We start from the raw sequence: 26,091 nt of genomic DNA, 5'->3' as shown, positions 1-26,091 counted from the left end.
TGCAGTGTCTGTCTCCTGGGAGTCTTACTAGATTGCTGCTTCTAAAGCTAGACAGATAAGACAACAGGGAATAGGGCAAGGGGTTGTTTGCCCTCCACCCCCATCCCAGCAAAGTCCTTTTCCTTGGAGTATTATAATGCCACTGGAGTCCAGGTGGGAGCACTATGCTGCCTCTGATACTCCCACCTCTCTGTCCACCCTGAGCTGGCTTGGGTCCTAGAGCATCTAAGGTGCTACATGGCAGGTGACGTGGGGGCTCAGTACTCCCAAAGTGTAGCACGGTGCAAGGTCTCCGCATCAGCACGCAGGGTCCCAGCTTGGTCGCCACGAAGGTATTTGCCATTTTTCCCTTTAATGGCCACGCGGCTGCTCTCACGGAACTCGAAGAAGAAGTCTTCGGACCTCTCGCCATCGCTGCACACAGTGCCGTTGCTGGCCACGTACCAGAACTTGCCGCCTAGGCCTAGAAGCACCAAAGAGACCGGCGTCACCAGGCTGCCCATGAATTCACATGATAACTTCAGCTTCCCTTTTCCTGCCTCCTCTTCCTTTGGTAGTTTCTCTGATAGTCTTCTTTATTAAGAAAGATCCAGGAAAGGTAGAAATCACAACTGAACATATTTTCAGCCTTACTAATTCTGAGAAGGAGCTGCGTGTTAGGATGAGAGTAGGCAGGTTGTAATGGCGCCTTCCATTGCAAGCGACAAACCATAGATGAAGAAATAGAGAACGGGCTCTAGTTCAGCCCTCTCCAACAAAAGCCTGGCTCATCCACCAACCCACTGAATCCAGACTCCAGCCCAGAACTAGTGAGCCTGAGAAGGCAAATAGCTCTGCAGGGTGCGACTAAGACAAACCACACAAGGCAAAGAAACACAACAAAATGCCTGGGTTTTTACCCAGTGGAGGAGTTTCCCAACTCTAAATATGGGCTCATCACTGAGGTCCGGTCCACACTTGCAAACTGCATTGTGGCAGCTATTTGAAATTGCATGAAGACAGTTCCAGGAGACACAAGCCATGTGGTTTGTGTGATTTTACCACTCCTGGCACAAACTGAAATAAAAGATTGTAAGCCCACAGGCAGGGTTTTTAAAGAATTTCGAATGCTGTACAGCACATAAAACATGCTAGGAACTTTTAGAAATATTAGGTAATGTTGTTGTTATGTTGGTGTAGTGAGAGGCTTCACACAAAAGGAGCTTGTCATATGGACCATGTGATTGTACGTGGCAGTTTGCATGTGTATTAGGCCTCGGTGCAAGCAAATCTGAGATTTCAATTAGATGCTGTGGCAGTGGATCTGCTTATTCCAATTTAGGCATGCCTCGGTCGTGTATGAAGTGGCGAGCAGGGTCTGACTTTAAGAACCGCAATGAACAGCCCCGCCCCCCCCCGCCTTATCTCCTCATCGTCTGTCTCCCAGGTACTTTTCTGCCAGACAGGTTGACTTCTAGTATCAGAACTTTTTCTGAAGGAAACGTGTCGATCAGGCGTGGCTGCAGCTCAGTGGCAGAGCATCTAGTTTGTATGCAGGAGGTCCCAGGTTCAGTCCCCAGAATCTCCAGTTAAACAGATTGGGTGATGTGAAAGTCCTTTCTGCCAGCAACTCTGGAAGGCTGTTCTCAGCCAGAATAAACAATACCGACCTTAACAGACCCAAGGTCTGATGTGTTCATGTGGGGGAGATCAGCTGCTGGCAGGGGAAGTTTCAGCATTTTGTGTTTAAAAATCAGTCCGTCCCCCCACCGCCTCTGCCTTCTGTGTCATTCAGGGAGTTTGGAGTGCAAACAAGTGTGTTTGTCACCCAAACATCTAGCTCGGGCCTTTCCAAAAGAAAATCTAGGCCATTGCTAAGGTATGCACAAAAGGCTGAATCAGACTGATGGGATCAATAAGCTACTATAAGTTAGCTGAGAACGGGAAGTTATGTAGTTGTATAAAAGCTGCCAGGGATCTTCACAGGGGAGGGAACAGGGTGATGGTTCTGATGCTCTGAGGTATATATGGCTGTACTTACCACTGGAGAAAGGGACATCTGGGCTTTAAGGAGTTTGGAGAGGCCACGTGATTGTTTCACACACATCTGGAATGTTGTTGTGGGCATAGCATCCCTCTGGCATGTAGTCCAAAATGACTTCATTGAATGAAGAATGTTAGCAAACCCACCCCCAATTTCGATGTGTGTAGCCAGCTAACTACCTTTGATCTGGTATGCGCCATCATTGAAGATGATCTGGAAGACATCATAGGTGGAGCGGTTGGCATCCAGCATGTTGGAATTGCGATGGTAGCACACAAAGCCATGATCCCCATGAAGAACCAGGATGGGACGGTTGATCAGCTTGAGAACAAATTCCTCATCCTCCCCTGTGATCAGATAACTGTGGGTCAGACAACTGCTGAGACTAATGTAAGTGCCAGGACTATGAAGAAGAGCCCAGGACTCCCAAATGTGCATGTCTTGAGTACATTTGCTTGCAGCAGACATTAGCCAGAGTGGGCCCAGATCTCCTCTCCCAGCCAATGGCCTGCATTTGCAGCTTTGCAACAGACACTTTTGCCTTTCCGTGTAAATAGGATCAGACCGTTTTCTCTTCTTCCATTTGGGACACTGAGGTTAAGAACAGTCTTCTCAGAACCATTCTGCAACCTCTCTGCCACTCTTGACCCCCACAGGCTGTCTCTAAGGCCCTTTTACTCATTAGCTCTCTGTGTGTCATACTCAATTGGCATCTGCAAACAAGGCCAAATCAGAGGAGCTTCGTGAAGTCACCTTCACTGTGTCTGTTTTGGGCATGGACTAGGCTTCTAGATGAGTGTCATACAGCCATAAGTCCAAGAGATCCATACTTTTTGTCTCTGCTCTTTTCCCACTTCCAGTCAAGGAACTGTGGTCTCAGTAGGGGGTGGCCACCTTCTGCTCACCCAGTCACCATCTCTAGAAGAGCAGTGACTTCCTCCCCACTTGCGTGCATACTCCACGTTTCTTCCATTCTCCACATTGTCTGCCCCTCCTTCCTTCCATGCTCCCTCATGAGTGCTCCTGTAGATCCACCTAGGATTGCCAACCTCCAGGTACTAGCTGGAGATCTCCTGCTATTACAACTGATCTCCAGCCGATAGAGATCAGTTCATCTGGAGAAAATGGCTGCTTTGGCAATTGGACTCTATGGCATTGAAGTTCCTCCCCTCCCCAAACCCCACCCTCTTCAGGCTTTGCCCCAAAAACCTCCCACCAGGGGCGAAGAAGGACCTGGCAACCCTATATCCACCCCAGCTACACATAGCCTTTCCTCCTGATTCAGCTTCTTACTTCTGATAGTCCAACCTATATTGGGAATAAGTTGCTAGTTTTTGTCCCCATAGTCTCCCCAATGCCATAAAACAGAACTGTTTAGGTTTCCCCCCTGATTGTCTAGCAAGCACAGCTGTGGCTTTCCTAATTTTTTGCAGCCATCATTTTGAATAAGAATAGCACACAAAAGAGAATCAGCCTCCCACTGCTGTGCCAAGCTTTATCATGATATGAAGGCCATATTCCTTGGTCTACCAGGCTCTGGAATTAAGGAAGTAGGAAGGCTCATCCAACAGTATCCAACAGTAAAACTCACCTACTGTGTCAGTGACCGCAGCTAGTTGTCCATTTCTCTTGGTGCAAATGTATTTCCCATTGCCAGCTTTGAGGGCTACACGCCGACCACGCCACTCAATGTCAAACATAGTGTTTGCTGATCTGGGGGCGGGGGGGGGGTGGGCAAGGCAGAGGGGAGAGCACAGGTCAGATAGAAATATCAGCAAAGAGATGTCCACTCAGGCCCACACCTAAAAATGTAGTGATGATGGGGCCTTAAACTACATTGTAGATCAACTTGAAATAGCAAAAAAATAAATAAACAAAATATAAAAAGCCTCCTAATTATTAAGAACAACATGCTTCAAGTCACTTTACATTAACTTAATCTGATCTGAGTTGGGTTTTAAGTGCCAGGAACTCAGGCTCTAGATTCTACAGTGGCAACAGACTGATGTTCCATTCCAAACAGGAGGGGTTATATCTGTCCAATGGAGCATTATCCAACTAAACAATTTTTCATTTCACAGACATAAAACCCACAATCTCATTAGTGGTCATAATGATGTTCCATCCAGTGAGATGCTAAGGTCATTGAGAGGCCCATAAATGGAGAAGTGGAAATGTGCGGTCCTGAATTCCTTCACAAATGGTGAATCTCAGAAGAGCTCAGGTTTTTTAGTTAATGATGAGGAATGAGGGAGAAAGGAGAATGCAGACTCTCCAGCCGAGCCAAGCAAGCAACCGAGCCAAGCAAGCAAAGAGGGTACTGATGTACCCAGCCACAGCCAACATGCTTGATAATGTTATTCACTGGAAAGTCAAAGGTAGTCTCCATTTGCTCAGTGGCACACATTCATTCACACAGGCATTTTGCAGTAAGGTGCCTTGCAACAAATGATAAAAACTGGACACAATTTTTGCTCCTCCCCCACCCTTCCCAGGGCTCAATGTACTACTCTCTCCCTCTGAAATAATTCCACATTCCTCTGTGCTAATCTGTATTTGTCCAGTTTTAACCACCAGCTTCTGGTTCGTGTTTTTCTGGATTAGGGAGTCCTTAATGCTCTGAAACTTCCTTCCTATAATAAAATCAAGTTTAAAAACTCTAGCTCAGAAGGATCTAAGACTGGTGATCCGCACCCTCCCGTGGACAGGAATAGCCTCTATTCAAGGCAGATGCGAGTTTGTTTTGCCTAGAAAAGGAACCTTTCCCCCGCCCCCTGGCAGAAGAGTCATTAGCTATGGAGCTGCTAGGACCACCCAAGAAACTGTGTTAACCCTTTCCCACCTGGGCCATGGAGAAATGTAATTTTTAAGTTGATAATTTTGTATGGCCCGCGAATGCTGTTATAAATACCCAAATGGCCCTTGGCGGAAAAAAGGTTCCCCACCCCTGCGCTAAACTGAGGGGCCCTTGCTTTTTCTCCCAACTGCACAATAGCGGTGTCTCCATGAGAGGATATTTAAAAGGCCCAGCTATATGGGAGGGGGATAAGTCTTTCTCATGGTATCTGCAGTGGGGATACTGATTTCACATAAGCATCTGTCATACAGTTGGAAGAGTATATAAAGACAGTCTGAATGCTTGAGAAATTGCAATCGCGTCCTAAAATAAAATCTGATATTTGCCCCACATATATTGCAAGGGCCCTGACTTCTTTTACATTTGCACATCTCACGCTTATGACCATCTTGTCAGTGGTGGTGACTGAAATATGACAAAACCCACAGTATCTGGCAAATGACATGTGTGCAAGGAGTTCTTTATCCCCAGCATTTCTCAGAGTCCAGAGCTCATCACAGACGTTGCAGAGACATGTCACGCAAGAGGACCTTCTGTGTGAGACTGCCAAATCCACCCTTCCTTGGAAATCCTAGTTGCTGAATGCTCGGGAGAGAGGTGTGGCCATGTGCTCTAAATCCAAGAGAATCCTGGGGTTCAAGAGGTTTGATTCGAATGCATTCAAGATGCTTGTTGCTATCCCTTAGCAGCAGCTTGCCTGGCAGCCCAGTGTGGCCCTGGAACTCTGGCCCCTGCAACCACCTACATGGCCCTGCCTGAGAAGATAGCTTTCTCACCATTACTGATTTCCCCGTTGTGTGCAGCCTTAATGGGATACCTGTTCTAAGGTGCAATCTCAGATTGGGTGGGGTATTGGCTAGATCCAACAGGCCAGGATGGCCCTCTTCATGACCAAGAGTGCACCATAGACTGCATCCCAGAAACATCTGCAAAACACATCTAAGCCAGCGTCAGAGTAGAAAGAATTCTGTTCATGGTAGAAAGCTTGAAAACACTGCTGTAAATCAGGACTGCAGCAGCTGTGCCTGGGGCTTTTAGGGTTGCCAACCACCAGGTACTAGCTGGAGATCTCCTGCTATTACAACTGATCTCCAGCCAATAGAGATCAGTTCACCTGGAGAAAATGGCCGCTTTGGCAATTGGACTCTATGGCATTGAAGTTCTTCCCCTCCCCATGTAATGCCCAGATATAAGGGCTGGTATAAAATACTATGTACTCATATGCACACACATGGAAGCTTTGGGGAAGTTGGCATCCAGAAGCCTTTGAGCCAGGAAATCGTGCACTGTGCTTGGTACTGCCAGTCACCAGTGGAGAGGGCTGTCTCTGAATTACCTCTGTCCTTAGGAATGTGTTTTCTACTTCCTAACTCACGAGATCAAGCATTCGCTCGGTGAACGCCTTTGGGCAAAATCTATAGGCTATGCTAATTAGAGTGGAGTAGACACCTAATGTGTATTGGTGCTTTCGTGTATCAATCTGCTTGTCAGCAGCTATGGCCTGCCCCATCCGAATGCATAAATGATACTGACTTTCCTTTGTTCTCTGGTGAGTAACCCTGCATCTTATCTGTGGTTATTTCACCCCAGGTCTGTGTTTAGCTAAATAAAGAACTGTTGCTTTAACTTAACCTCTTCCTTGTTGTCTATCATTGGACTCTATAAGACAACCAGGCATTTCACCCAAACCCCACCCTCTTCAGGCTTTGCCAAAAACCTCCCGCCAGGGGCAAAGAAGGACCTGGCAACCCTATATCCACCCCAGCTACACATAGCCTTTCCTCCTGACTCAGCTTCTTACTTCTGATAGCCCAACCTATATTGGGAATAAGTTGCTAATTTTTGTCCCCATAGTCTCCCCAATGCCATAAAACATAGATCTGTTTAGGTTTCCCCCCTGATTGTCTAGCAAGCACAACTGTGGCTTTCCAAATTTTTTGCAGCCATCATTTTGAATAAGAATAGCAAACAAAAGAGGATCAGCCTCCCACTGCTGTGCCGAGCTTTATCATGATATGATGGCCACATTCCTTGGTCTACCAGGCTCTGGAATTAAGGAAGTAGGAAGGCTCATCCAACAGTATCCAACAGTAAAACTCACCTACTGTGTCAGTGACCGCAGCTAGTTGTCCATTCCTCTCCCCAAACCCCGCCCTCCTCAGGCTCCGCCCAAAAATCCTCCCACCAGTAGCGAAGAGGGACCGGGCAACCCTAGGGGCTTTGCATATAACTCTTTAGCAAGTGGTAACTTGTCAGAGTATGTGGAGGACCATCTCCTTCCATGTGTCCCTGAGCACCAACTACAGTCATCAGGCAGCCATCTGATGGCTGTCCCACCACTTAGGGTGACCTATCTGGCATTGGCCAGAGCCCGGGCCATTTCCATCGTGGTTCTGGCTTTGTGGGATGGGATCCTTGAAGAGGGGAGGGGGGCCTCCTCCTTGGAGACCTTCGGGAGGCACTGCAGGGCCTGCCTGTTTGCCAGAGCCTTTGAGGGAGTCAAAATGAAATATAAATAGATGTATGTGACCCCTTGGTAAACTAGTTTGCAGGGACCTTTTATAAGTTGCGACAGTTGTGCAGGAGTCCTCTGACAGCGACCCCTGATCTTGATTGGGGAATAACTGCATGGTAAAGACCTATAAGAAAAGCCCCGTGGCACAGAGTGGTAAGCTGAAGTACTGCAGTCAAAAGCTCTGCTCACAACCTGAGCTCGATCCCTACGGAAGTTGTTTTCTGGTAGCCGGCTCAAGGTTGACTCAGCCTTCCATCCTTCCGAGGTCGGTAAAATGAGTACCCAGCTTGCTGCGGGTAAAGGGAAGATGACTGGGGAAGGCACTGGCAAACCACCCCATAAACAAAGTCTGCCTAGGAAACGTCGGGATGTGATGTCACCCCATGGGTCAGGAATGACCCAGTGCTTGCACAGGGGACCTTTACCTTTAAAGACCTATGTGACTGGCCCCATGGCCTTTGAATGTTACAGTGGCATCATGGGATGAAGCCATAGAAAACATGGTTTCTGCTGCTGTCACATATAAGAAGGTGCCTTTTATGAACCCTCCTCCTGACAAAGAGCATCTTATTGTACATCACTTGCAGATTGGTGTCTAAAAGGTCATCAGTATCTATTCTGTTTATGCTGGGGATGTTTTCTGTGAGTGCAACTTAGTATGGTTGCCAACTGGCTAGGAGAAAGATGTCCTGTCCCTTTAACAGAGGCTTTAAGTGTAGAAATTGGCCGTTCAAGCTTTTCATGGCATGGAGGTAAATGACATCCTCTGGTGTTTGTTGCAGATCAAACAAATATTAAAGGGACAGCTAGAGGCACCAGTTTAAAAATCACCAGATCTGTTATTTAGGTAGCGTATGAAATGGCTTCTGGAATCCCGTGTTGACCAGAACTTGAGTAGAAGTGATGCTGGGCTTGTTTCTTTAAAAAGCATGGAAAGCCAGTGGTGATGACCAGATGAGAATCTGGCAACTCTTGATCCAGGATCGCAAAGCCAATGTTGAAGCCTAACGGCATAGTCAAGGGAGGCTGCAATCCTAAAAGCAGTTTCTCAGAAGTAAACCCCATCAAATAAAATGGGACTTACATCTGAGTAGATCATCCTTAGGATTGCTCCTTGTTCTGCCTATTGGGGCTTTTGTTGTGCAGATGTTTTGAGGTTTTGAGAGAACTATCACTGGTAACAAGGTCTTGCTTAACTGTACTGCAGAAGTAACTAGTAAACTTCCAAGTAATTTCCTAGCAGATTATGCTAGCTAACTTAAATCAGAAGATATAAATTGTCTGTTTTGCTGGGTGAAAGCAGTGTTGGACAGATTGGGGCAAATGTTTATTTGGCAGCCTTCTTTAACTATGTAAGCAGGGTAAAAAATCACATGATTCAAAAGCTAATTTCCTCTCCATTACACAGGATGGTAAACCAAAATCACGCTTCCTGCAAATAGCACAGGTGGGTTTTGCATGATCTTAGGAAAAGGAAATCAGGGTTTCTTTACCTATCAATGTAGTCCTTTTTCACTAGCTATGAGTTCATCGATAACTAGGCAAAAAATCTCATGTTGCCGTTTGTTTGTGAGTTTCTAGCCCTTATGATTACAGTAAAAGAAATTCCAGGAAGCATGAGCAGTGTCTATTAACAAGCGTGTGGGTGGGTGGGTAGCTATTGGGCAGAGATTCCACTGGTATTGCACGGCTGCCTGTTTTCTCCTAGTAGCCCTTAAACAACTCCTCCCTTTCTGTTTTGTCTCCCTCTATTCTATATCCCTTCCCTTCACCTGCCCCTTCCACAGCTATTATTGTAAATGTCGTATAATGACAGATATTGCCATGAGAACAAACTGTGCATGTGTACCATTTATTGGGGACAGAGAATTTGGGTTTCTTGGTAAAGGATACTGGCTTCCAGCCCCAGCCACCTTGAAATGCATTCCCCCACCCCATCCTAACCTTTTCCACTGGGAAGTTAGACAGATTGTGCCTTATACACATACAACCTCAGCTGTGTGTACCAGCCATCCCTCAATCTTCCACAGTTATGTAGACACCATATGATTCCAGCTGTTTCTTGGATTTTGCCCAAAACTCTTATATGGGGTGAAGGATGGGGAGAGAAACTTGACAAAATGAGAGGAAAGGGATCACTCTAGTCATATAGTTGTTGCAGGGGTTGGTGCTGCAGCACAGCAAACCATCACCAATTGGATCAACAGCTGCTGCACAGCTGGGGGGGAAACCCCTCCCTTCTATCCAGCACACTTTCAACTGAAACTCACCAGCCACAGTAGGAACATGGTAGAAATACAACCGTGCTGCCCTTCCAAAAACAGTCAGTATCAAAGTAGTACTGCACTGAGCATACCTCTGTTCTGGTTATTTTGTTCAGATAGTGTCTTGTAGGGAGACTGTTGATTCTTGTATTGATACTGATCTGAAAATTCCCATATATAATGTTCTAAATGTACACTCTCCCTTCCCTGAATGCATCCTGATGTGATGCCCTGTGCTGACTGTTATGGCTGTTTTCTCTATGCTCGGGCTCTCCTTCCACCATGATCTTTAGTGAAAGCTGTAGTCTGACTTCCAAGAACCTGAACACTTTAATGCCCCCTAAGGGAAACAAGCATGCAGCCCAACTCACACTTCTGTGGCCATGGCTTGAATCCCGCCATGTGACACCAGAGTCCAGTAGTTGCCTGTGTGAGAATGAAAGATGCACTTCTTGGTTTCTTTGTCAATCTGCATCTGGAAGGTCTCATGGTGTGTCTCTTCATCCTGATTGGCTGAGACGTTGACACCTAGGAGAGAGGACATTCTTATCTGAGATGTACTACACCTCTGCTTCACGACTGTTGGCTGATTCTTGGCATACATGCACCCTCAGTAAACCCCATGTTAGAAGCAATTGGCTTGGATCCACTGGAGGCTTTTCATGGATGGAAGGGTATGCATGTCATTTTTGCAATTGTGCACTAAGTTCTGGGTGTATGACATGCAGAATTTGCCTAATTCCCCACTTGAAATTGATGACGGATCCCACTGCTGGGCCGTCAGGTTCCCAAAGAGTAAATTGGCAAGTCTGGATTAAGGTCTGTCTGTCTGTCTGTCTGTCTGTCTCTGTCTCTCTCTCTCTCTCTCTCTCTCTCTCCAGCGTACACACATCAATTACTCTGCCACCTATTGGATCCTGTTCTGACCTCTTTGATTGTGTGTGGGTAATGACTGATCAGCATCCTGGCAGGGGTAACTGAGACATAAATCTGGCACTTCCAGGAAGCCGCTTTAGTTGCCTGGGACCAAGTGTTTTTGCAGCTGTTTGTCACAAACACACAGTAATTTGGACCTGAATGCTGGTATAAATGTGGTTAATCTTTAATGTGCTAATGGACTTCCTGTTTAATTTTGCCACAATCTGGCTACCTATCTGAAATTCACATCGAGAGACACTTTGCTGCCAGCCTGCCAGGGGTGTCCTCCTCCTATGATGAAGTTTGTAGTACAACTGAAATATGACTCCAGGCAGGTAAAAGGAACAACACACCTGTGCAGCATTGCACATGCCTGGCATCCCGTTTCAATCAAGCCTTCTGTCTCTACATGGGTCATAATGGCAGTCAGTCCAGCACCTGCCTGAACTATAAATCCCTAGTGTGCTATCAGTGCACATGCAGGTCGGACAACATTTTGAGACAAAAAATACTGGACATATAGAATGACACGTGTGTCACATCTTCTTGCTTGCCTGGCATTTAAATCAGTCCTCATCTTCTCAGCACAGACCTCTCAGGCAGGCCTTGGGGTTCAGATCTGCCCTGAACATTTTGCCTAGTCCTCATGGACTGTACACACAGCTGAATAACCCAAACAATGCTTTCTTCTTATTGTTTTGGCAATTTTACCTTGGGGGAGCAAGCGGCAAGGTAACATGTTACTTAATCATAATTCTAAACTTAATTCTTGTGTGTTGGCATACTTGTATGTATTTTAAACCTCTCTCATCTCTTTCCTGTCAGCTTGTAATCCTTATCATAGAAATGGGTATGAGAGGCAAACTGATTTAGTACATAAGATAGCAAACAAAAGGGACAGGCTATTTTAGGAAGAAATCAGTCTTCTAAGACAACATACCAAAGCTTGCATAACAAGACTTATGGCCTGCTGGGCAAATTAATCTGAATGGCAGAACCAGTGCAGTGTAATGAGTGGTGTGGTGGTTGGTGTCAGACAAGGATCTGGGAAACCCAGGGTAGAATCTCTATCATGTCATGTAAGCTTTCCGGGTGACCTTGGGCCAGTCACACTCAGCCTAATCTATCTCACAGGGTTGTTGTGAAGATAAAATGCAGGAGAGGAGAATAATCTAAGCCTCTTTCGGCCTCCACTGGGGAGGAGGGCTGGATATAAATGAAGTAAAGAAATACATTTGAGTATCAAACTAGGACTGGGAGTTCAGATCTGCACTCAGCCATGACCTTGGCCCGGTCACACTTCCTTAGCCCAACCCAGGATAAATGAAGGTGAAAAGAAGCACATTCACTTCCCTCAGTTCTTTGGAGGAAATGCGACATTAAAAATGTAATGCTTATTGGGTGCTATTTGACAGTTCTAGTATGGACAACATTTCTTAGGCTAGATTCCCCAGACTAGGTTGCCGTAGAAAAAACTAAAATAAAAATATTGAGTTGGATCCAGTAGCCCACTTGTGCACAGATTGTGGATCTTCACTTCTCTCCGCCCGCCCGCCCCCCCCACACACCCACAGTACTGTCCAGCTCTGGGAAAGTGAATTACAGGTATTGCAGGTCTCATGTAAAGTAACCCCACTGACCTACGTGGCTGTAAATCTGCATAGGTTTTCCCCACTACCAATGTTCAACTTTTCTGGGGTCAAAAGGGACTGCCGAGGGGGTGGGGGGCAGAATCAGGGAAGACCCGTACTTGGTAGTGCCTTCTGCTGATGGATCATTGGTTACAGCCCATTATGACAAGAGCTATATTGAATTATGTGACTTTTATGAATGATAGACATTAAGCAAATCTGCAGGCTTAACTATTTTGTTTCTCCTGGCCCTGGGGTGGAGGCAAGGAGGTCTGGAGGGCACTGAAACCCCCACCTCTAGCTTCTGACATTTCATCAGCAGTCACCCACACATTTATACGCATATCACAACCCCATGGGCAGAAAGCACCAAAGGAAAAAAAAAAAAGAAAGTTGTGATTCTCAGGAAACGAAATTGTGCCCCTGATAGAGCCTGTGCTACTTGTGGGGCGGGGCGGGGGGCAGCCCTGGGCTAGTTTCCGCTTTCTCATGTATTGTCTGCTTCTGAAGTTCTGGTGATCTGCCTTTATTGTCTGTTTGACTTATATGTTGCTGTTACATATCTTCCTCTGGTTCCTGTTCACATTTTGCCTCAGATGTTGAATCTTGGCTGACCCCTTTCTTTCCTCATTGGATCCTTCTCTTATTCCTGGTGATTTTATATTGATCTTTCTTTGGGCTTCTCTACTCACCACTTTTGTTCTTTTCTTGAACCCTTCTATATTTTTAAAAATTGCTTTTATTTTTCTCTCCCTATCCCAGGTGCTTTGCTTGTGGGACGAGGAGGGGATTACAGAGATCTACGTCTTTGCCTGAGGGGAGCAACCTGCAAGGTGATTTTAGGAGGGGAAACAATTGGCCAAAAAAGGTTAAACATCTCTTTCCAACCCACCCTTCCCTCCTGACTAGTGCCTCCAGTGACTGTTTTTCAGTTTAAAAGAAGAACTCCATGTAATGTGTAGTTAGGCCCTCTCTCACATTAAACTATGATTTAAAAATAGAAAATAGCAAGAGTCCAGTAGCACCTTAAAGACTAACAACATTTCTGGCAGGGTATGAGCTTTCGTGAGCCACAGCTCACTGCTTCAGAAAGCGCATACCCTGCCAGAAATTTTGTTAGTCTTTAAGGTGCTACTGGACTCTTGCTTTCTACTGCTAGTGACAAACTAACACAGGAGGAGGAGGAGGAATATGTTTTTATATTTCTCTATCACTTAAGGAAGAATCAAACAGGTTTACAATCATTTTCCCTTCCCCTCCCCTCAATAGACACCCTGTGAGGTAGGTGGGGCTGAGAGAGCTCTAAGAGAGCTGTGACTAGTCCAAGGTCATCCAGCTGGCTTCATGTGGAGGAGTGGGGAGACCAACCTGGTTCACCAAGTTAGCGCCTGCTGCTCATGTGGAGGAGTGGGGAATCAATCCCGGTTCTCCAGATTAGAGTCCAGCCTAAAGTAGAATCGGCTAAGCCTCCAAACTGAAGGGGATGTGACTTTCTCTGCTAGCCACCTAAAATTATACCCACATCAAACTCCTCCATCACCCAGGGCCCACCCTTGTAGGACCGATCTGTGGGCATTTCCTTCTCTCACTGCTGAGTTACCAGCAAACCCCCAAACAATTGCATTAATTGGCCTAATTAATCTGATTGCTGTGGTTTCCATCTGGCTGACACACAAGCCCCCTATTAATAACTTGCCAGCCAACGTCAACAGCTCCTAAGTGGCTTGGAACAGGCAGAGGAATATTGTGAGCCTCTGTTCTGGCTACTGCTCGTTGCCAACAAAGCAACACTCTTGCCAGATATATTGATGCCACTGCCATCCTGCTCTCCCCCTGGGTACGACACAGATGCGGCATGAATTTGCAAGGAAGTTAGTGAGGGGTATTAATGTTTCTTGGGCCAGGTGGGCAGAGATGGTACCTTTATGACTATATGATAACCCTGGTGAAAGATGCTGGCATCCTAGCTTGTGGATAGCATTCAGCTGCTAGCCCTTTTCCTCCTGAAGGCTGTGTCTGCGTATCATTTTGCTCCTTGTTCATGCTGTCATCACCACACATCAGTTAATGCTGGACTTTAAACAGAGAAAGTTGCCTTATACGGAGTTAGACTGTTAGTACATCTAGCTCTCCAGGGTCTCAGGTAGGAAAAAAGTATTTTGCCCACACCTGCTAAAAGAGATCATTTAACTGGATATGCTGGTGTTCGAATCTGGGATATGCTGGAGAAATAAGCATATTTCTCTGCAACTGAGCCACAGCCTGCCCTTTGCAATAGCTGAGTGGGACTGTGTGCTATTGGCAAAGCTGGGCAGAACAAGATTAGAGAGAAGGGAGCCGCAGACCGGGATTAAGGGGCTACAGAGAGGATTACTGTCAAACCAATCCAGTGTTCTTTTGGATAGTTTCATGTTGTCTCAAGTTTAAGAGCTGGTGTAGACAGAACTGCAGCCAGTTAACTATAAGTGATTTGCTTGCATGAGCAGTGGGGGGACACAGACGATAGCAGAGGCTACTTCTCTGACTGCAAGATGTCCTTTTTCCTAGTAGCTGAAGTAGAATCATAGAATCATAGAGTTGGAAGGGACCACCAGGGTCATCTAGTCCAACCCCCTGCACAATGCAGGAAATTAACAACTACCTCCCCCCACATCCCCAGTGACCCCAACCCTCCCCCCACCTGCAGCAATCTTCCCTGCTTCCCTGTATCATCTAGATAGCTGCTTCCCTGTATCATCCCTGCTTCCCTGTATCATCATCAATCCCTGCTTCCCTGTATCATCTAGATAGCTGCAGCAATCTTCCCTGCTTCCCTCCTTCAGAGGCTAATTTATAGCCAGAAAAACTAACCTGATAATTTTCAAAATATAAGATCAGAACAGTATTTGTGGTGGGGGTCCATCTCCCTGACTCAGTCAACCCCAATCACTTCAAAACCAGGCTGTCTGATTGTGACAGGCGTGCAAGGGAGCGGTGCTGAACCTTCCCCCCCCCTGCCCAAGGTTTATTTCCTTGCCGTTTGTCCTCTGACATCCCATCTTTTTCTCTCGGACAGGGTCTCATAGCCCAGCAGGAAGAAATGTACTGGGGGGGGGGGATAGAGAGCTCAGTAACACCCCCTTTGCTTTTAAAATTGGATCCCGACCCACTGTTTTATAGGAGATTTGGACCTGGGTTTAAATGCACAAATATGTTGCTGTCCTATGCACTTGGAGCCACAGATATTTATTATAAATACATAGGGTTGCCAACTGCCAGGTAGTAGCAGGAGATCTCCTGCTAATTCAACTGATCTCCAGCTGATAGAGATCAGATCACCTGGAGAAAAATGGCCACTTTGGCCATTGAACTCTATGGCATTGAAGTCCCTCCCCTCCCCAAACCCCGCCCTCCTCAGGCTCTGCCCCAAAGATCTCCCACTGGTGGCAAAGAGGGATCTGGCAACCCTATAAATACAAGAGGATACAGATGCATACATGGAAGGCAGGCCTACAAAACACAGAGCCTGTGAAGCTCATAGGATTTTTACCTCTAGTGCTAAACTACCCCTGATCCAAAGTCAGGAACTATTCCCTGTCCATGTCTATGTTCTCTAGCACCTCCCTACCACTGCAGTGCCCCATCCACCTGGCATCCCTCTCTCCTCCTTTGTTTTACATTCAAGCGCCTTCTTAAGCATCAAACCAAAGGAAACATTGGAAAATCCATGAATGGATGGTGAGCACTTTGAAATTGTTAAATAACAGCTGTATGTGTTTTGGGGGTACTCTGAACATGGGAGTTCATCACAGAGAGGAGTTTCACTTTATCCCAGGCCATTTTCCGACCTCAAGTATCGCCTCCCTCTGATTTGTATTTGCCCCATTGGGCAAAACACGTCGTCTTTGTTTTGCTTGCATGTTTTCCACAACAGGGCAGGCAGCAGCACTGAGGAGCCATTTCAGGTTCAGAAAATGACAAAGGAGGAAGAGCTGAACTCCCCTCCTGTCCTCCCTACCCGTCCTGCAGCCCTGATCCAAATGGGTCCTTCCATGGTTGCCGTTTAAAGTGCATGGGAGATCTAATCACAGATCTTCTGGCATCTTGTTTGGTTTGACTACAAGACAGTTCACATGACCGCACACATGAACACATGAAGCTGCCTCAGAACCTTGGTCCATCAAGGTCAGTATAAACATTATTTTCCATCTTACTGTTTCATTTCAAAAAATAAAAGTTTATTTGATGGTTTGTTATTGTTTATATCTTGAATTACATATATATGGGGGCACCAAAATCTTGTAAGTGTTTAGGGCCTCTAAAAGTCTTAATCCGGCCCTGCCCATCACCTTCCACCCGATCCTTTTAGCTGGAGATGCCGGGGTTTGAACCTGGGACCTTTCTCTCTGGCTGGACCTATTTTGCTTTCACCTTCTTTTGTCTTCCTCTGTAATATGGCTTCTCTTTTATGAGATTGTAAACGTGCAGGTGGGATCTGTGTCATTTTGCACAGTGCCTAGTAATTTTAGGAATTATTATTAACAATGGTGATTATGATGAGAGCGCAATACTCCATCCATAAGGAATCAATGAGGAGTAGTCGTTAAGAATCATAGAATCATAGAGTCGGCCATCCAGTCCAACCCCCTGCACAATGTAGGAAATTCACAATTACCTCCCCCACACACCTCCAGTGCCCAGAAGATGGCCAAGATGCCCTCCCTCTCATGAACTGCCCAAGTTCATGGAATCAGCATTGCTGACAGATGGCCATCCAGTCTCTGCCCAAAAACCTCCAGAGAAGGAGAGCTTACCACCTCCCGAGGAAGCCTGCTCCACCAAGGAACCGCTCCAACTGCCAGAAAATTCCTCCAATGTCCAGACGGAAACCCTTCCGACTTAATTTTAACCCATTGGTTCTGGTCCAACCTTCTGGGGTAACAGAAAACAACTCGGCACCATCCTCTATATGACAGCCCTTCAAGTACTTGAAGATGGTTATCATATCCCCTCTCAGTCTTCTCCTTCTCAGGCTAAACATACCCAGCTCCTTCAACCTTTCCTCATAGGACTTGGTCTCCAGACCCCTCACCATCTTTGTTGCCTTCCTCTGGACATGTTCCAGCTTATCTACATCTTTCTTAAATTGTGGTGCCCAAAACTGATCACAATACTCTAGGTGAGGTCTAACCAGAGCAGAGTAAAGCAATCCCATCAGTTCAAGTGATCTGGACACTATACTTCTGTTGATGCAGCCCAAGATTGCATTTGCCTTTTTAGCTACTGCATCACACTGCTGACATGTTCAGTGTTTGGTCTACTAAGACCCCAAGATCATTTTCACACACCCTACTGCTAAGACAAGTCTTCCCCATCCTATAATTATGCATTTGATTTTTCCTACCTAAATGCAGAACTTTACATTTATCTCTGTTGAAATGCATTTTATTGATTTTAGCCCAATTCTCCATCCTGTCAAGATCATCCTGTATCCTAGCTCTGTCTTCTACTGTATTTGTTACCCCTTCCAATTTAGTATAATCTGCAAATTTAATAAGCATCCCCTCTATTCCTTCATCCAAATCATTTATAAAGATATTGAACAACACAGGGCCCAAGACAGATCCCTGAGGCACTCCACTAGTCACTCTTCTCCAAGTGGATGAGGAACCATTAACGAGCACTCTTTGGGTGCGATCTGTCAACCAATTACAGATCCACATAACAGTAACAGGATCTAAACCACATTTTCCCAATTTGTCAACAAGAATATTATGGGGAATAGCTATTTTGTTGTAGTTTTCTCTTTTGGGATGAGGGCAGCACTGCTGGTTTTGCAATAAGATCCTTTTAAAAAAAACCCTTTTCAAGGAAAGTAGCTTGGCACGACAGGCATTGGTGGTACTGAATACACTCCAGTGGACTGCACAGCCACCAGCATTGCCAAAGCTCAGGAAATGGCAAGGGCTACGTTGCTCATCAGTCATGATATCACAGACTACATCCAACAGGTTCGTATTAGAAGAGCTGTGCTGAATCAGATCCATCATCCTGCTCCGATTGTTATTTACAACCTTTTCCCATAACTCCTCTGAGGAGCTCAGAGTGGTGTACAAAATCCCCACTTCCATTTACCCTCACAACAATCCTGAAGGCAGGTTAGGCTGAGAGAGTGTAGTAGACCCAAGGTCAACCGTCCCGGAGAGCTTCATAGCTCAGTGGAACTGAGTGGAATCTCTCCAGTCCTAGTCCAACACGCTAGCCATTGCACTCCACTGTATCTCACAGTGTGCGTACCAGATGTGGCTGAGAAATCTACCAGTGGGGATGAAAGCCTTCCCTCTTGGCCCTTCTCCAATGGCAATTTGGATCACAGCCTCTGAACATGAAGGTTCCATTTATCTATCACAGCTAGTAGGCATTAATAACCTTATTTCCCACACACATTTCGAAATCAGCAACGTACGTGGCAGCTAAAGGAAGGATCACTTTTCCCCACACAGAGACTAGAGGCTGGATTTTGATGGTGGAAAAATGCAATACCTCCACAAGTGCTACCATGTGTGTGTGTTAAGTGCCATCAAGTCGCTTCCAACTTATGGGGACCCTGTACATTAATGACCTCCAAATTGTCATCTTTACAGCCTTGCTCAAGTCTTGCAAACTGAGGGCCATGGCTTCCTTTGTTGAGTTAATCCATCTCATGTTAGGTGTTCCTCTTAGCCTGCTGCCTTCAGCTTTTCCTAGCGTTATTCTCTTTTCCATTGACTCTTGTATTATAATGTGATAGCTTCAGTTTGGTCATTTTAGCTTCTAGGGAGAGTTCAGGCTACCATGGGGATCTGGATCTCATGCAGTAAATCAGGCACTACTTATTGTGCTATAAACAGGTTGTCTGGGGAGGCCCACAGACGTACTAACAGCCCATTTCTGAAAAATAGGCCCAAAGCCCTTAGGAGGCCGACTGGCGCAGGCGCCCACACCGCCGGCGCCCGGAAGGCGCACGCCGGCATGAGTGGCCCCAGTGCCGGCGTGCAGGGCTGGGTGCCGCTCCCTGACCGCTGCTGCCTCCCGCCAGCCTCTGGCCGCCAGCACAGGCCGCAGCGGCAAGCTGGGAGGCGTTCCGGCGCCCCGGGAGACGTTCCCGGGGCGTAACAGCACCGGCTGCAGGGCGGGGCCAATGTTAGTCGGCCTCCCGAACACGTTCGGCTCGGGAACGCCCCTTTTTATTTTTGTTAAGATACGCCAGCTTTTAGTTGGTTTTTGGCGCCGGGCAGAGGTTTCGGCAGTGCCAATAGTTTGCCTCCTAAGCCCAGCGCAGGCATTCCTTTCAGCAATGCGTTGTAAGAGACATGAGGAATTACATAAGGAATGCACATGGAAGCAACCACTATATCAGTGATGGCGAACCTTTTAGAGACCGAGTGCCCAAACTGCAACCGAAAACCCACATATTTATCGCCGAGTGCCAATGCGGCAATTTAACCTGAATACCACCCCCAGAGGGGGCCCAGAGGGAAAGGCTAGGGTTGCCAAGTTCCTCTTCGCCATGAGTGGGAGGTTTTTGGGGTGGTGCCTGAGGAGGGCGGGGTTTGGGAAAGGACTTCAGTGCCATAGAGTCCAATTGCCAAAGTGGCAATTTTTTCCAGGGGAACTGATCTCTATTGGTTGGAGATCACCCGGGGCGGGGCAGAGCCGGAAAGGCCAGCGGCTTGGAGGAACTGCGCGTGCCGGCAGAGAGGGCTATGCGTGCCGGAAGTGGCACTCGTGCCATAGGTTCGCCAACACGGCACTATATGAATGTCTGGTGTAGTTATTTATAATTTTAAAAAATGAAGCATGTGGATAGAGGAGCTAAATCCCGTCCCCTCCTGCACTTGTTCTCCCAGCCCTGCTCTGATGCTGGCAGTAACCCTGGATGGAGGGGCGGGTGTTTAATGCACTGGAGCACTGCCTATTGCCGGGCGGGTGGCAAGTGTAACATTTACCACATCCTGCAAGTCTCCAGTCTAGCCTGGGGGCCAAGTTGAGCAAGCCTCGTGTTTTTCCCATTAGTCAACAGGTGCGGCACCAGGGAGAACAGAATAGTAAAGAAATCACGCCTCCCAAAGGCAGTGAGCCAGCAATGGAATTGACGTTAGCTTCACTTTGGAAAAAACTGGCCTGTTAGCACACTCCTTTGGGGAGCTAAAATGTATGTGTAATGTTGCTGACTAGACGGTATTCCCTCCCCGGCCAGGCCATTCTAAACCAGACAGCCAGGCACTAGAATGACAGAAATGTCCTAATGTTATTGACTAAGGCAGACAAAGTGAGACCTTTGGCATTTCTTTTTTGCTCATATTCCATCTGGGTCACACACCAGACATGGGAGCTAAACATCATTACCTGCTGATTGCCGCAGATCCTAATTCAAATGTGGCCAATTTATAAATGCCCATATTCTGATTGGAGAACTGGGGTTTTACTTTTGACACAGAATTTTGTGTCTTCGTTACATTAGCAAGGTTAGTAAAGAGCCCGATCTCATGGAGTGTGGGGCTCTGAAAACAGCACCATTAAAAGGATCACTTTTCCCCAGGGGAAGGCAGAAGGGGCTTCTGCCTAAGCAGGTTTAAATCAGTCCTTTGTGGTTCGAGACAACAGGTATTCTGTGTTGTCTAATCAGACCCTTTAACAGTGCAATGCTAAACAGAGTTACATCCATCTAAATCCATTGGATTAGAAGGATGTAACCCTGTTTAGGTTTGCACTGTAAATATTTTATTTTCAATTCCTGCTAAATAGACGTGGTTTTTAGATTCATTCTCAGTTCTAAGCAATGGTCAATTTATATTTGCATACATTTAAATGAATAGAAATTGGCCTTCTTCTCCTAAGAACTGGCAACTCTATGGACAGGCTAAGAAAATAATTACACTAATTACTGTGAAAGAAGTATTCATACTACATTACAGTCATGAAGGCCAGATAAGCAACTCAGGGCAAGAGTTCAAGATCATTTAATGTGGATTAGCTGCCCACTAAGACATGTCAGCCACTCTTTTGAACATCCCAGTCAAAGAGTTAAATTAAATAATGGTCGATTTTTTTCCACTCTCTTATGGGTTAGTAATTCTGAACTATATTAGTGGTTTAAGCAAGGTTGCCACTCTTACTCCTGAGCCTTTACCAGCAACCTACCATCAGGTGTAGTTTCCTCTGTCTCAGTGTCAGGAAACAATTTCTTTGTCGGGTGACTTTGAAAGAACTGGATCATGGCCAGTAAACCAAGGTTGCTACTTTAGGGCAGAAACAGAGGACAGTGATTACTCTGGATTAATTTGCCTTTCTTACTGCCATGCTCCTATGGTCCTAACTTCAGCTAGGCATATGGAACAAGTAAAGCTTTCCTTGATAAGGAAAAATGATGGGGAAAGTGTCACATGCTAATTTTCTTTGTTAGAGCACCATTAAAGGTACTGGCCTGTTTTTTTTTTAAAGAGGGAACCTGGAATAATAAAGCACATTCTTGTGTATTCATCTTTAAACGGCAGGTAACCCATGTTGCTCTTAAGCTAAAGGGTTGCTATGAGCATGATTCTTTTACTAATGTAAGTTTGCTATCAAGGTGCTTTGCTTTCTTAAGGGTCAAACTCTTTGAATTCTACCATCAACAAAAAGGGCCTCTCTTCCTTTCATAGGACAAGAAAACAGGAGCATTTAAAGAACAACTTGCTTCCTGTGGAAAGGGTTGAAAAAAGGGGAATGCCCATGAAAAAAGAGCTGCAAAGCTCAAAATGTATCAAAAATAAAACCACACTTCTACAGCACTTTTGAACATATTCCTCTTTTCCTTGCAGCGTTACTCTGTTGTTCTTGGACAGGATTGATTGACATGTGCTCCATAAGGGTTGATCGTTGGAAATACAGTCTGAAAGTGAGGAGCTATTTGTAGACTTACCAGCTGCGGGTTGGGAAACACCTGGAGATTTTTGGGACGGAGCCTGAGGAGGGCAGCGTTTGGGGAGGGACTTCAATGCCATAGAGTCTAATTGCCAAAGCGGCCATTTTCTCCAGGTGAACTGATCGGCTGGAGAGCAGTTGTTATAGTAGGAGATCTCCAGCTAGTACCTGGAGGTTTATAACTATATAAACAACAGCACGCGGCTCATAAAAATACTGTCAAGTACCTGGAGGTTGGCAACCCTAGCCATTTGTCTTTTGTCACCCGTAAGGCCATTTTGCTGGACTCAGCAGGAGGGGGGAAAGTCTCCCATACTATTTAACTACGGTCTGACCCAGAAATGATTAGGGATGGTAATAGCAACAGGCAGCAGAGCTGGCTGCCTCAGAAAGGAATGTGAACCTGCACTTGCAATAGTGTTGGGCAGATTTTATTTAAACAGGGACTTATCATGTCCCCTGCTGAGAGAATCAAAGCGGATGCCCTGTCAGGGATAATGACTGACACTTTGTTGTCTACGGGCGGGCTCAAACCCAGTAGTCGCTTCTTCCTAAAGAATCTACAGGGGGTGCAGGGGAAACTAAGCAACCAAGAATGTCAAAATTTTGGGTGCATGAAAGGAACCAGTGAAGCTTAGTGATATAGAATAATGGCAGCTCACATCATGGCTTTGCAGGAAGGTAAAAGGGAGACGAAATGTAAAGAGACTCTGAAGGAACTTTCTTTCATATCTGGTGGTCACCAGCAACATTGGAAAAGGCATCTGAGGAACTGTATAGATATGCGGTCACAGCTGCCAGAATGGTACTGGCCATGAAATGGAAATCGGATGAAGGTCCCAACATAGAAGAAAGGGAGAATAATTTGGCAGAATATGCTGTCATGTCGAAACTAACTAATTTAGTAAACAAAAGACCTAGAGAAGAATGGTTTCTAAATTGGAGGCTGTATTATGCTTATGTGAAAACAGCATACCGTACGTTATGAGGAGTTCAATATGGATAATATAAAAAATATGTTTTTAAAGGTATTTTTGTTTAACAAATATATAGAAATAGAGAATAAATATATCACATTTTAGAATATTAGAGGTTAAATTGGGATACAAGGCATATTTCCATCCAGTGTCTATACTTTTTCTGCTATATAATTGAACAGTAGATGTAATATTTTTGATGCATTATTGTAATCCCCTATTTCCCTCTATCCCTTTTCTTTTATGTTCACTCCTTTATTCTGTTGAAAAAAATAGAAGAAAGAAATTTTTTCCCTTTATCCTAAACTGACGAGTGATACCGATGGCCATCTTTGGAGGGCGCAATTGGCAACCTGGAAAGAATGGAAGAGAAACTGCTGTACCGCGGCTGACTGGAAAAAGATTATCAAATTGAACAAGCCATTTTTTTATATACTGAAGGCAGGTTTTTTTTTTGGGGGGGGGGATGATATGATCCAAGTGCCATTGCCTAATGGTTCAGAAGAATGTTTAAACATAATGAGCACATCCTCTAGACAGCTGTCACTGAAATTAATGGGAATTGCTTGGGAGCACTCATAAAAATCCCATGCCTTTTCAGTAGGACCTGTGCAGAAACATGTCATTGTGGATTGCCTCTGATTTTGTTTCATTTGGGGAGAGGGGCATAGTTCTTTAATTTGGTGTGGTGTGTGTAGAGAAACAGCAGCTAGTTAGTTAAAATGCAGGAGGTCTTTCTTATTAAAAAGTCATCAGATCCATGGCATATCTCTGGCAGACACCATAACAAGTCTTAGTGAAAACCAAGGTCATGGGTTTCACGGCCTCCTCTGTGCCTCATTCTTGAAGTATGAGGGAGTCTTTAACTGTCCCTGTTTCTTAATCATGAATCGGCCTACTGCTACCGTGGTGGTCTGGGGTTCAGGTGTGGACTGGGGAGGCACTCTTGAGGAGGACACATAGCCCTACAGACAGCAAGAAGTCTGAACCACTCATCCTATTGCACACATAGAGCCAATAGGCTCCTCTCTTCTCTCCCCCAAACCCAGGGTTGCCAGGTTCCTCTTCTCAACCGGCAGGAGGTTTTTGAGGCGGAGCCTGAGGAAGGTGGGGTTTGGGGAAGGGGAGGGACTTCAGTGCCATAGAATCCAATTGCCAAAGCAGCCATTTTCTCCAGGTGAGCTGATCTCTATTGGTTGGAGATCAGTTGTAATAGCGGGAGATCTCCAGCTAGTATCTGGAGGGGTTTGCAACCCTACCCCCCATGCCCTGATAGGTAAAGAATGCTGGGTAAAGGTAAACGTTGTAGAGGTTTGCAGAATGTGGAAAACTGGAAACAGAAGAGCTGCCAAAGTGCAAAGTGGAGGGGCATGCCGGCTTGAGGATTAGTGTCCATCTCTTGGAATCAGGAGAATGAGCATCTGCTACAGTCTCCTTGTAAGACTATCATCCAGTCTTTCAGATCTCTGTCTGGGGGCAAGAGTCCTGTCCTGATCGGTCCTGTACTGGAAGTGCTGAGATGCTCAGACACTGAATTGATGGGAATGGAAGAGAGGCTACGTTATATACCCTACAAACTAAATTTCTCTATCCCCCTCAATAAACATAAATACCAATATGACAATGTCTGGGAAGGATTTTGAATGTCAAAAGGTAGATAAATCTGATGGAAGAAAGTACCAGGAAGTTGAAGATAATGCCCCCCCATCACTTTCACTCCATTAATATGCATACAGCTACCCACAATTAGGCAGGACTTTCTGTTCTACAAGACAGGCAAACAATAAGACATTGACTTTTTAATCACTGAGACAAGAGGAGTGAGGAGTGTATTCCCTGGCTGCATATTGTCCCACAGAGCAAAAAGGTAATGGATTTACCTTGCCGGATGGAGACGTATCTGCCATTGGAGGCCATGAAAACTACTTGTGGGTGACTCTCTTCCAGATCGAAGAGTTCATCTTTGCCTGGCTTGGAGCTCCTGCCAGATTTGAGAGTGCCAGTAGGACCCATGGGTGCCAGGTATTTCCCATCACAATCCTTGAAGGCCAGCTTGCCTGCCTTGAACTCCAGTGTATAGCCAGCACGAAGATCAGGCTCCTTCACCAGGGTACCATCATTGCGCAAGTAGCGATTGTCGCAGGTTCGCAGGCAATACTTCTTGTTCTGGAAGGTGAGCGTGATGAGGGAGTCCACACCCCAGGGAATGTTACTGTCGGTGGAGATCTCGTCCTCTTGGGCGCTGAGATGGGCATATCTTCTCCGGCTGACGCTCAAAAGATTAGCCTGAGGGTGGATGGCCAAGTGGACCGTCCAGAGCTCTGTTTCAGTGATGGTTTGGGCAAAACAGGACAACTTATCTTCAGAGCCCCCGAAGAAACGCTTGTGAGGTTCTGACTGGAGTGCCCAGCGGCCGTCTGACTGAGTGATACTAATAAAACGCTCGTCACTTCCCGGCTTCTCGGCTTCACATGAGACCTTGCCATCTTTGTCAGCAGATAAGTACCTACCTAGGTGGCTCTTCAAGAAGACCACGCAGCTGTCTCCATCCTGCTCCAAAGTCCATATTTGCTTCCTTTTCAGGCTGGGCGCAGAAGCGTTGACCTTGTAGCCAAAGCCCTCTGCCGTTAGGTATCGATTGTCACAGTTGATTAAGCCAAACTGGATCTTCAGGACCTGGTGGATCCCATTCGTTGGCATCTTCTGTTGGGAGAGCAAATATCCCTAAGGACCAGGGCGAAAGTCTAGGTTTTCCCCAATCCTTTCTAAGGTACAAAAACGCGTGCGTGCATATGTACGCCCTCACGACAGAGAGAAATGGATTAACGCAAAATGAACCTTACACCTCCGTCAAAGCCACAGTGACGTGCGGCTGCCCCAGTTCCCAGTCCCTCAATGCCAGCTCTTCCTTCATTTAATCTGCAGCCCATAAAGCCAATCTGGTTTGGCTGTCTCTTCCCCCCTGCTGGCAGCACTGTTGCC

At 46.1% G+C, this 26,091-nt stretch overlaps 1 protein-coding gene across 1 annotated transcript; it reads right to left on the bottom strand.

Annotated features, from left to right (window-relative positions):
- Window positions 1-216: 216 nt before the first annotated feature.
- On the bottom strand, window positions 217-26,091 carry FSCN2 (fascin actin-bundling protein 2, retinal). Its single transcript, XM_056859371.1, has 5 exons — window positions 24,990-26,091; window positions 10,031-10,187; window positions 3,615-3,736; window positions 2,203-2,370; window positions 217-463 (listed from the first exon to the last, which is right to left on the bottom strand). The coding sequence occupies exons 1-5, from the start codon at window positions 25,807-25,809 to the stop codon at window positions 258-260; spliced, it is 1,473 nt and encodes a 490-aa protein (XP_056715349.1). The 5' UTR covers window positions 25,810-26,091; the 3' UTR covers window positions 217-257.

This window comes from Euleptes europaea, chromosome 1, assembly GCF_029931775.1.
Source record: "Euleptes europaea isolate rEulEur1 chromosome 1, rEulEur1.hap1, whole genome shotgun sequence".
NCBI lineage: Eukaryota > Metazoa > Chordata > Lepidosauria > Squamata > Sphaerodactylidae > Euleptes > Euleptes europaea.
The sequence above is the reverse complement of the archived record's forward strand: the minus strand, read 5'-3'. Positions and strand labels throughout refer to the sequence as shown.